The sequence below is a fragment of the Montipora capricornis genome, chromosome 10 (assembly GCF_036669925.1).
Source record: "Montipora capricornis isolate CH-2021 chromosome 10, ASM3666992v2, whole genome shotgun sequence".
In the NCBI taxonomy this organism is placed as follows: Eukaryota; Metazoa; Cnidaria; class Anthozoa; order Scleractinia; family Acroporidae; genus Montipora; species Montipora capricornis.
Genome location: NC_090892.1, coordinates 37,099,762 through 37,112,261, shown reverse-complemented (window position 1 = coordinate 37,112,261; position 12,500 = coordinate 37,099,762). Strand labels below are relative to the sequence as shown.

At 39.9% G+C, this 12,500-nt stretch overlaps 1 protein-coding gene across 8 annotated transcripts in view; it reads left to right on the top strand.

Moving 5' to 3' along the window:
* Positions 1-12,500, top strand: part of LOC138018729 (uncharacterized) — a 23,578-nt gene that overhangs the window by 8,320 nt on the left and 2,758 nt on the right. For 6 of the 8 annotated variants that reach the window (XM_068865419.1, XM_068865418.1, XM_068865417.1 and 3 more), the window contains 7 exons: positions 5,265-5,489; positions 6,214-6,510; positions 7,073-7,270; positions 8,169-8,312; positions 8,794-8,982; positions 11,141-11,347; positions 12,254-12,400. In XM_068865419.1, coding sequence (XP_068721520.1) covers positions 5,265-5,489; positions 6,214-6,510; positions 7,073-7,270; positions 8,169-8,312; positions 8,794-8,982; positions 11,141-11,347; positions 12,254-12,400 — 1,407 coding nt within the window. Of the gene's footprint in view, positions 1-836; positions 1,583-1,606; positions 2,257-5,264; positions 5,490-6,213; positions 6,511-7,072; positions 7,271-8,168; positions 8,313-8,793; positions 8,983-11,140; positions 11,348-12,253; positions 12,401-12,500 lie in introns of those variants that run through there. The other 2 variants (XM_068865420.1, XM_068865421.1) reach the window with 2 other exon arrangements.

Below are 12,500 nucleotides of genomic sequence, written 5' to 3'. Positions count from 1 at the left end.
ACTGGCGCCTTTCGATGCCTTTCGTGAAACGATTTAGTATTTCATTTTCATTTCATTTATTATATAATAAATAGAATATTACATGGCAGCTTGGAGATACGAAATTTCTCTTCTCCTGATGAAAAATATTTCACTCGTTCGCTACGCTCACTCGCGAAATATTCTTCAACACTCGAAGAGAAATTTCGTATCTCCGCGCGGCCAGGTATATCCTCTATATCCTGTTGCCATACAGTGATCAAAACCAAAACGAAAAAAGCACGTTTAGGTCCACAGTTTAAATTTGCGATTTGTTTAAAAAGTGTGTAGCATCTGTTACCATGAAACGTTTGGAATGTAGCTTTTATTTTTGCTACAATTCGTGTATGTCGAGTCAGAGTTTGTAGAGGGGTTTGTACAAACTCTGGTCGAGTAGTTATCATTGTTTGTAGCTTTCGTTTGTTCTTCCGTGTGAATGTCAGTCTCCGATTAATGGTACATAATTTGTCAACTGTCTTGTATAAATTTAGCCCGGACTACAGTGTTTTTGGGATCACATTTTTATATGGAAGTTTTTGTTTAGAAGCCGGTTTTTAATATCGTGAAGTCAGGATACCGTTAAGGACGGTGCCTACTAATTCAAAGGTATTTTTGGGCGGGTTCCTGAATGTGCGGGAAAAGCAGATCTTAACAAGTATTGTATAAACTCTTGTTCTTAGGCCATGGTAGCTTGATTAAGAAAATAACACAAACAGCGGTGATAAACATTGTATTCCAACGCATTTTTATAAAACTTGACGTTTCGTATGCCAGTCAACACACATTTTCAAAAGCGACCGTTACAATTTTTAAAAACTATATATATATCGTAAACAATAGGGGTCTGGAACCTAGACTGAGAAAAATGATCTGCAGCAGTACGTGTCTGGACATAATGAAAAGTAATAGCTAAAACAGCAATAACTTCTCACTACTAATATTGACATTAAGGGAAGGCTTTAGCTCTTGAATGAACAAAGTCTCTTTAATTCTGCAGTGAAAGTCAGTTTTTCCGGACGCTAAAATGTCAAAGTCATCCCATTTAATGTCGTGGCCAGTGGTTTTCACATGATCAGCAATGGCTGATGAATGGTCACTTTTAGCTAGGGCCTTGAAATGTTCTGTTTTTCTGTCGTGGAGTCTTCGTTTTGTTTTGCCAATGTGGAATTCATCGCAGTTCCAGCAGACAGCTTTATAGACGACCTTGGACCTCTGAGATCGGTTCAAGCGATCTTTGTATGGAAAAAAGGAGTTGATGCGGCGTGTGTTTTGGAATATGATCTTGAGATTGACGAAAGAGAAGAAATTGTATACGCAGGATTTCAGACGTTTCGTGACTTGGTTACTGTGAAGACCTAAGTAGGGTAACACGATTAAGATATCTTTTTTGGGGACTGTAGCTTGAACAGGGTTATTTGATTTGTTTTTATTCTCGTTCAATACATCGTTAATGTTGAACGTGGTAACGCCTTGAGGGTAACCATTTTGCAACAGGAGCTTTCTCAGATCTTTAATAGCGGCCTGTAATAAAGATGGCGAGGAGCAAATTCGGAAGCATCGATAGGTGAGAGTGCGGATGAGGTTGATTTTGTACTTGCGAGCTGTGAATGAATCCCACTTGGTGTAAAGGCTTGTGAATGTCTTCTTCCGGTAGACAGATGTAGAGAAAGTGTTGTCAGGGCAGCGTTTGAGAAGGATGTCTAAAAATGGAATCTTATTGTCTTCTTCGAATTCAAGAGTAAACTTAATGTTATCGTGTCGACTATTTAGAAAACTTAAAAACTCATTAGCATTGTCCTTGCTGTCAAACATGGTGAAGGTGTCATCTACATATCTGAACCAAAGTGAAGGACAGAATCTGCTGTTCATCAACCATTTTTCTTCAAAGTGACGGCATGAAAATGTTAGCCAAAACGGGGCCTAAAGGTGAACCCATGGCTACACCATCAATCTGATCGTAGTATTGGCCATCAAATATAAAATGACTCTTCTTAGTGGCAAACTGCAAAAGATCTTTCAAAACAGAACGAGGTAACTGCGGAGGATCAGGGAGAGAGTACAATCTGTCTAGACAAATCTGTATTGTTTCATCAAGCGGCACGTTTGTAAAAAGAGAAGTGACATCCAAAGAACACATTATTCCGTTGTTATGTTTGTATGTTTGGCCCAATATGCAAAACTAAATGAATCTTTAACCGTGTGTTGGTTGGTGGAAATTGGTTGAAGTATGCCAACGAGGTAGGAAGCAAGATTGTAATTGTAGGTGTTCAGAGAGGACACAATAGGGCGGAAAGGGCATCCAGCCTTGTGAACCTTTGGCAGACCATATAAAACACCAGGAGAAGATCCACTGGGTAGAATCTTGTGGAATGTTACGTCATCAATAATTCGGTCTTTTTTGATTTTGCGAAGATATGCAGAAAGGCTCTCTTCTCTAGATTTAGTTGGATTATGCTTTAATTGTTTGAATTTGGTACCGTCAGAAATCAACTTCTTCATTTTATTAAGATAATCAAGTCTGCTGACGATGACAACGCCGTTTCCTTTGTCTGGTCTCGTAATGATGATACTGTCATCCCTGCGTAAATCACTCAAGGCTGCCCATTCATCCTCGCTGAGAATGTTTTTTTGTTTAGAAAAGTCGTAGGAGTAAATGTAACCATAGGAAATATTCTTCAGTTGACTTCTAAGTCGATCTTGGTTTTCGCTGGTTATAGGAAGATTTAATTTAACAAGATCACGATAAAGTAACTCGAAAGAGCATTTGACCTCATATTTGTCAACGTCTTTAGGTGGCAAACAGAAACGTAAACCACGTGCTAAAACAATCTTCTCAGTCTCGGTCAAGACACGATGGGAATCAGTTGAAAATGATATCGTCGTTATTTAAATTTGACACTTTAGGGATTCCAAAGTTACGTTTGAGATTACTGAACTTCTTTTCAAGTTTGCTTGAATTGTGTTTCTTGACTTTCACAGCCTTGGTTTCGATAACAGAAAAGACGTGGTTGTAGTCAAGTAGGCACAGAATAGTCTGAAGAATGGAACGTGCTGACTCACGTTCTGGAAGTGACTGGAAGTTGCGGCGCAGTGAAAACTTCTGGTTCAGCTCGTAGTTCAACAAATCTTCTTTGAATCGACGACATGCTCTCGTTTCATGAAACTCTTCTTTGCTAAGTTTGAAGTTGAGGAACGTAGGAAAGATGTGGAACAACTTGCATTTTTGCAAGAAACCAATATCCAATGATGTTTTGTTGAAGCGTGTAAGATCTTTTTTCATAATCCCTGACTATCTTCAAGGTCATTTTAGCGTCCGGAAAAACTGACTTTCACTGCAGAATTAAAGAGACTTTGTTCATTCAAGAGCTAAAGCCTTCCCTTAATGTCAATATTAGTAGTGAGAAGTTATTGCTGTTTTAGCTATTACTTTTCATTATGTCCAGACACGTACTGCTGCAGATCATTTTTCTCAGTCTAGGTTCCAGACCCCTATTGTTTACGATATATATATACAATAAAAAAAAATTGTCAAGTACTTGTGAAGAATTTAAATTTCGTGGCTGGTATGACGCGGCGTTTCGTCTCGGCCAAGAGACTCATCAGATACTTTTCGAATTCCAGCAAACTCGTTGAGCATCGCGCTCAAAGTCCCGTTCGTTCGCGAAGTCAACAATAACAATTTTTTATTGCATATAACTCGTGAACTTTGCGGTTGGGAATCCTTCTGTGATAGAAGGCTAGACTGCTGACATCTTGACTTTGCGAACGGGACTTTGAGCGCGATGCTCAACGAGTTTGCTGGAATTCGAAAAGTATCTGATGAGTCTCTTGGCCGAGACGAAACGCCGCGTCATACCAGCCACGAGATATATATATAGTTTTTAAAAATTGTAACGGTCACTTTTGAAAATGTGTGTTGACTGGCATACGAAACGTCAAGTTTTCAGCCCGATTTTGATTGGCTATAAGCACGCAGCCAATTCTTGCTTGCTCTGTTTCTCTTACGTCATACCTACAAACAATAGATTTTATATATGTAGAATTGACGTCATACCTACAGACAATAGTTTTATGCATGCAGAAGTGACGTCACCTGACACACTAACCAGCAGTTTGATCAGTTTTGTCATGTCGGAGCTCAGCTCAGGAATATGCATAATAAAACAATTATTGAATTCGGTTTTCGCATGTTAGCGATAATTATTATATCTCGCAGATAGTACGCGCGCTGTAATTGGCTAAATTAGCGGGCCGTATTCTACGGTACGGCCCGCTGTACAGCCCGCTAAATTTAAAATTTCGACAAAACATCATCTAGCGAGTTTTTCATGTCATTTCTGTTGCATAAACTTGTACTGAAAATTGTTTGAATCTTGCAAGCAATTATTTCAAACTTAACAGCCAAGAAGATTTAGTTTTTGGGATTTTGGCACGGCATTCTTTGTGGCAGTTGAACCTTCCGCTTCACTTTGACTAGTTTCCTTGCCCGCGCGCCGGTTAACCTCAGAGATATAATAAATATCTTACTAACCTCGTTTTCTCGGTCCGTACTTAAGTTACGGATCCTCGTTTTTTCCCGTTGATTTATGTATAGCATACATAGCAATGTATGGCGTTCTTTGCCACATTAAAGCTTAATTATCTCTTAAAAATGGATGGTTACCCCTAATTTTCTTTTTGGATACCAAGAGCTCTTGCTAAGTTCTGCTTTCTCCGCATAGTTTTGAACCGCGCAAAAATATCTCCGGTATTAAAAAGCACTAGCTTTAGGAAATCAGAGTATCTCGAGATGCGCAGAACGTATTCGTACTTGTACGAGTGTGGATTTTAAAAAAATTCAACAAGCACGAATACAGTATATTTGACGATAGATGGAAGTTAAATGTGATAGTCAACAAAAGGGAAGATTCTATCAGCGCGTGGGGTAATTCAACTTTCCTGGGTATCCCTAAATTTTCGGCAGTATGTGTAAACGTAATGCATTGGGAACGTTATTTCAGAGAACATGGAAGAACACGCAAGTGTATTTAACAAGCTTTTACATTTTTTCTGGATTATAGAAAGTAGCTCAAACTAAGGATGAAAGAAATCGCAACAAAGTTGTATATGCTTAAGAAGAAAAAGAAAGTGTTTCAAGAAGATGACACTGGTTTTGCTGTCAATAGCAATTTTCCTTGGAATATTCAATTAGCCTTTCCCGAAGAAGTGTTTAATCTGACAAATTTCATTGGTTGTTCTAATTCCAGATGGAAAGTGAAACTCCAGCTCAACTTCCGGTTTCTCAGGAAACTGTAGCTCAAGCTCCACCCGTCGTAAGCTCCACTGGCACAATCATGTATCAAATCTCACCCGACCAAGTCCAACCATTGCTTGTCCAAGTACCCGCTGGTCAGCTCGAAACTACAACGGAAGGACAACCTATTCAGTTTTATTACGTCACCACAAGTCAACCCGTGAAGCAGGAAAAACCGGTAAACTTTGTTATGATACCACATTGGACAACCAAACAAATGCTGCAAGAGTTTAACTCTTTCTTGATTGAAATATTGTTTTGGTCTTAGTAAACAATAGGGATAATCATCACGAGTTTTAAAATAATCTTCTCTATAGCGCAGTGTTTAAACAACCGGTGTGGTAATCGGACCTTAGTTTCGACTCCAGGTTAGGAGCAATCGGGTTTTTTCCGAGCACCTTCGAGTCATAATCGTGCATTTCTTCAATCATTTGATGCATCGGCCTGTCAGATTCGTTTGGAGCAGTACTCAGTGCTACCATTGCTAACATAAGCTACGTAGCTGGTGTGCTTGAATGGCTTATCGTGAACATTTACTCGATAATTCAGTAGTTACGCATTTATTTTTTTTGAGAAAAACTGGGTTTCTCTCGATTCGCACTGCAATGATGCCGTTGACAGTAAAAAGTTTTAAATTTTGAGCGTTTGCGGTGGCGTTGCATGAATTATTGGCAACACGTACTGTTTTGTTAATTTAGTTACTGAAACAAGCAATCCCTCAACAAAAATCTACCTTAAAGTAAGCGAGTTCATTTAATAGAAATATAAGATGAAAAAGGAGATTACTATAGCTGTATATATATATTACAAGTTTCTCGGCAACATACCTTTCCATCATTTCATGTATTTATAGCTGTAGAGCTTAAGCATTAAAATCTTGGTGCTTTGTTGTTGCTGTTAAGGATGCTCCTGGCCAGCCTATGCAACCAGTGCCTATCCAGAGTGGTGCTCTTGCGCAGCCTGGACAAGTGGGACCTCCCGTTTTTATTCAAGCCATAGGGCAGCCTGTGCAGCCCGGAAAACCGGTTTTTATTCAAGGTACTTTTCAGGAACCTGTTGTATCTGGTCATCAGGTTTCGCGAAACGCAGCTGGGGAACCTGTGCAGCAACAGCAACTTTCTGGAGCAGTCCTATTCGATCTAAGCATCGACCATAACTTCCTCAAATCACCTCTGTGCTACATTAAGATTGCAGAGTTTGTAAGTACTTTTAATTAGATTATTTCTCTTCAAGGCGTTCAAAACTCCCATTTTTCCCTAATTTTTCTTCCTTCCGTTCCGTTTCATAATTTCTGAACAAGTTTTTATCGTAGAAAATTGACGACAAATTAGTGGTTTTTTTGGTGTTATTCTTGTAGCACAAAACTGGCTTTTCGTGCTTTCTTGTCAAACGAATGCTATAATATAGTGGAAATCGAGGCTCATCGTCGGGATTTCAGACTATGACAACTGTCATACTAATGGTAATCAGTCGGTGCTATGAACACAGTATCACGACGGTTTGACTAAAGCTTAACTAGAAGCAAATATTGAAAGTAGTATTGGTATTTTGCCCGGATATATCTGGAGTTAGCACTTAGAGGGTTAAGTCCTTACTCATCAGCTTCGTACAACATCCATAGAAATGAATATTTATTGTAAATCTTTTCTCCTTCCCTTTGTCATTTGCGAACATGAATTTGGGTTTTGTGATTTTCGGTTACTTCTTGATACGTGGTTGTGCAAAACAATGACGCTGTATCTCATGCGTTTTTTTCCCTAGGTCGCACTGCTCTGTGCGTGGGCTTGTCTCTTGAAGTATCTAGATATCTTGCAGTTTCCTAGTGTGGATGGCAAAGCAGAATTCTTCAAGGCTGTTACAATATTAAGTTGGGTCGTGGTTTTACTGTACCTGATTCTCTACATATTCAGCTTTCCGAAGTTTTGCAAATGCAAACGGCCTTCTCTTTTCACTATGACGGTAAATAATCAAAGATTTGTGGCTTGAGTGCGAAATTAAACTGGATTATAAAAGGAATAAAAACGGTCAGTTTCGACCTTCCCTGCTAGCAGAGGTCTGCGTTCGCTGGGCTGAAGAGTACAGGAATAGAGACCTCTGCCATGAGTCAAAACTCAATTGATCCAACCGCTGTCTACGACCACGGATGGCACTGTTCCAAACGCATGCCCTATGATATGTTTGTTGGCTGTGACTTGAGCCCTCTGAGTCTCGCGCATGCATTCCTTTAAAATAATTCCGTCGTCGTTAAGCGAGTCCGCGCAACATGTGAAGTATAACGTGAAGATTTAATCGCTAAGTAACACAGCCAGTTTCGACCCATGACAGAGGTATTTTTTCGCGTACTCGTCAGCCCACTGCTAGCAAGAAAGCTTTTGCCGTTTCGAGCTCACGAATACTGCTTAGCTCAGAGAATAAAAAAGGAAAGCTAATATTTATGTTTATGTTTGTTAATCGACAACGTTTACACATCAAATCGATAAAATAATGGCTACCCCAAGTATATGGGGATTTGTTTTATTTGTTAAAATAAAAATTGAAGTTTAATTCAACAGTCTACAGTAAGTGTAGTTTCAACAACTATCGTCAGTATTATTGGAAGTTCTGCGCGTTATCCACAATATCGCGTTGCCAAACGTGTATACAGTCATCTCTTGGGACCAGCACATTATTATCAACACTAGCGTTCTCGTATCGTTTTCAACTACCAAGTCTCTCAGACTTCTAGACAACTCTCCGTCTAATAGAGCTGTTTTCAAAATCATCCTCGTTTTCAAGAGTCTTAACTTTTGAAATCGCTTTCGAAAGTTTTCTTTTGAACAGTTGAACTGATGTTTGTTCTTTTATTTGTTTTTTCCAGTCTGTGTGTTTGTTCTTTATTTTGTTTTCCTTGTTGCTGGCTTGCACCGGAAATCTTGTTCCAAGAGCTTCACAATTTGGTGCAATTTATGGATTATTAACGAGTGAAAACAGACAAAGTGTCAATGCTCTGTACGCTGCTTTGGTATGAATTTCATTATTCATTTGATTTTGAATGTGAATATTAATTTGTCCATAGAAAAGGGTATGCGGTGTAAAGAAAGAAAACTCGGCCTGAAAGAATCATTTCTGGTGAAGAAGCTAACATTTGAATGACTTATTTTTCCCATGACTTTCTTGAGACAAGTGTGCTGAGTATAGCCTTAGCTACCTATTTCCAACAATAAAAAGAGGGTAAAGGTTTGCGTTACTTTTTAGGTTTGGGTAAATGCAACTGTTTATTTTTTCTTACTTGAGGAGCATTTGGGGGACACTTTGTGACGTTATAATTGTCTCACGGTATTACGAGACACGAGTGTTAAGCAAGGGGACACTTCGCGACGCTTATTGAAACCAGCGTGCACATAATTTCTTGCGCATTCATTTCTGGGAATATCTGCGCGCCACCAACTTGTCGCCGATAATTACTGACTGTGCATGCAATTTCCTTCATTTTGCATTTACAGGCTTTTGGCTTTTTGTCCTGTATTTTGTTTATCGTGGACTTAGTGTTGAATTACAGAAAATTCCAGGCCCAAAAAGAACAAGAATCTTCACCGGACCAAGCAACAGATGCTTCTACACGAAGAAGAGTATGGGACATCAATTACGAGTACCTGAGAACGTCTGTTTTCAGAATTAAATTTGCGGAAATGGTAATAAATCAGCACTGCAGTACAATATTGTATTTCCTTTACGGACCATTCATCCAGTCCTGGTTGACCGGGTCAACTCGGTCTAACTACTTGAATCTTTGTATGATTTTCAATGCGTTAATTGGAAAGAGAGGGTTGAGCTCACTTTCTGGGGTCGAGATCTCAGTTATGTGAAGCCGGGAATCACTTCATCTCATGACGGATTTTTTGCATTTGCTCACGCCCTGTAGGTGTTTTTAGTTCTAAAGGTCAGCTTTTTCGTTGAATAACTGGGCTGAGATTTCCATATTCTCTATTCTTGTTATGTAGAAGATAGTCTATGCTACTGTGCAACGCACCTTACCGTGGCCACCCAACAAACTTTCACATTTGACAATTAGGTAAGTACGTCAACTCAACAACCCATGCAACGGTGTTCAACTTACAACCGTGCGAACTTTGCAAGGAGGCGTGACTGCCAATCAAATTCGCACACCCTTATTGGCGTATAAGTTTTAAAGAACTTTGTTAGGTGGCCACGGTAAGACGCGTCGCACTGTAATCCAGGAAAATAAAGAAAGAAAGATGTCTTTTAAATACCGACTTAGGATACTCGCGAAGAAATTCGGAGTGCTTGCTGAACAGGAGTTGAGTGTAGATGACCTTCAACTAGGTCGGATTTTCTGCCTCTGAGCTATGGAAGTACGGAGTATGTGAAAATCACAGAACTGCTGAGAGAATGTTAAGCCTTGAAATGATAAAAACAGTCATGAACACTAGTTGATCAGCAGCAAAATAAAAGCCTGAAAAACATTCAGGCTGGAATGGATTTAATTTAACCCGTTGTCTCTGTTTTACCGGTGTAGAATTGAATTATCAAGATAAATGAGAGCTGATCACTCTAAGTTCTCGATAAACCCTTAGCTGTGGATGGATCTATGTGAAGTACGCTGTGAAAGCCATTGCAGTTCTGAGCGCTACTGAGAAATTGTCGTTCTCTACTGTTAGGATTGAAAGTGTCGATTTTCGCATGCAGGTGTAGTGTATTAGACGATGCTATATGTTAACCCAGCTAAATTAATGAAAAAGGTGAAGTTTTCGATGTTGACTGGAATTGGTAAGAAAATCCAAAGTAGTAATCGGAAAGTCGTAGGTTCGACTCCTGTAGAAGAGCACTCGGCTGATTTTGTCCTATGTAGTTTCCCTGGCCGAATCACTCACCATGGAAAGATGTTTCTTCGTGCACTACCGTGGTTATCACTTGTCATCTGCTTCTTAAAAATGTAGCGAGAATGCATCATTTAGCTGTATAGCGGCACAATTGTCACCTAAACCACGCGTGAATTTGACAAGAGTGTTGTTATGGCAAACACCTTATTCCAAAATGGCCGCCATTTTAGGCTTTTGTTTCCTTGCAAATTGGCACTTTTGGCGTCACTTTCAAACGTAAAATTTAAAAGAATATTTAGCAGTGTGGCCCAGTGGTTAGGGTGCTTGCCTTAAGATCCCGGGTTCAAGACCCGCTCTGACCACTGGTTGAATTTGATCCTGGTAGTCCCTGGTTCAACTTCCCAGCTGCACTTGTAAATAGCCAACTGGTTTGCCTCCAGCCAGTTGGGATTCTTAACAGTTGTTGTTGTTCTGTTCTGTCATTTCGTTGTGTTTCATTGGCCCTGAAAAGCCCCTGTGGGGAGCGGTCAATTAAGTTTATATGTATGTATGTACGTAACCTTGAACGAGGTCAGAAGGGGCAATTCGCAATCAAACAAAAGAATACTAAAATGGCGGCCATTTTGGAATATGGCGTATAGGTGGGTTCTCCAGCACAGTCACAAATGAGTGTATTTTAGAATACTCGTTCCCGCGAAAATTAGTTGTCATATCCCTAAAAAAAAAAAAGTCAAAAGCGGTTTCACGTGACATGGCTTCTCCTGATTGGTTACAGTGGCTGCCCTTTGTTTGTTTTTGCGTGCAAAGTGTATCTAAAAATAAATCTATTTGTGACTGCGCCGTTTCAAAAACCAAAGACCACAGCCTCTTACATTGACAACAAGTAACGAGTTTGTCCAATTGTGACTTAAGACCAAGGAAAGTCGTTGTAAAACTAAAAAGAAGACTGCTGTATAGTTGAGTTATTGTTTGCTTAACTATTCTGGTGTTGTGGTTAAACGTGTTGTAGGCGTTACTGTTCGGAGCGTGGGTGAGCAATGTGGAGTACCTTACTTTAAGGAGAGAAGGTAAAGTGCCGCTCTACATAGGAGATCCAAAAGCGGAGTTCTTCGTGGGGATAACTGTCTTTGCTTGGGTGATGGTTATACTCCACGATTTGATCCTTATATTCAGTTTTGACAAGATTTGCAGTCGCTCCTCACGATGGACGCTAACGGTAAGAAACCGACCAATTAATCTATATTTGTGAACGCGAAGGACTGGTTGGCAGAAATCGTGCTTCGATCTCGGAATCAGTGGAAATAAACCCTGACCCTATATAGAAAATAATTTAAGTCAGATAATATGTCGCCTTTCGGGTAGTCCACCTAACAGAATTTCAGTCTTCATTTGCTATATACAGCTGTTTCGGGAAAGATTGTCCAAAAGAAGCGTAAGAGCGTTCGCGACAATGCCGAAAGGTAGTATGGGAGATATTCAATAATATATTAAATTCAACTTGTAGTGAACGCCCAGAATCGAAGATGCCACGACCGTCCAGTGAAAACCTACGGTGGTGAGTTATTTGGATTAAAGAGTTGTTAGGATATAGCGTTGGCAGTAGGCACAGGCTTATGTTGAAGATCTCTCTCGCGGTCACGCTACCAAAACACGTCCAAAAACATTTAAGGGTTCATTAGCAAAAAACGATCGCTCTGCACCTGCGCCACGATTTTTGGTACATTTCTCCGACTTCTTCTGCAAAACATGACATAAAATAAATAAGGTTAAAGTAGTCAGAATCATGCTTTCTCTGTGAATCCTAACCCTTTGTTTCTAATTCATTGCCTGGATCATTTGACTGAATTTTAAAACTCACTCATATCTCAATGTCAGAAACAGCGTGAGCATGTATTTCTACGTGACGTTTTCGATAGAATTACCGTCGCAATTTACGCTTCTTTTGGACAACCTTTCTCGAAACAGCTGTATCACCACACAAAACGTTCGAACAAACCCGATCCTTACCCCACCCTACACGCTCCTGACCAAACCAATACGCACTACATGATACTCTTGTTTTTAGATCATCTTAGCCAATAAGCATGCGAGGTAAAGATATATATTTTTTACCCTTCCACAGGTTTTGATATCCTACGCTGTGCTGACTATCTTGCTGATCGCCTGTTGCGGGACCCTCACAACACGTGCAGTTTATTATGGAGACGTTTACGATAGTCTCAGTAATCAAGCTCGCAAGTCAAACATTCTCGCCCTATCTATTGGCTTGGTAAGTGAAGTTAGCCAAACCTGGACACCTTGCCGGCGACTGCACACGAATACACGAATCCCTGCAACCATAATTTGCCAAAGGTGTTTATCAGTCCTTG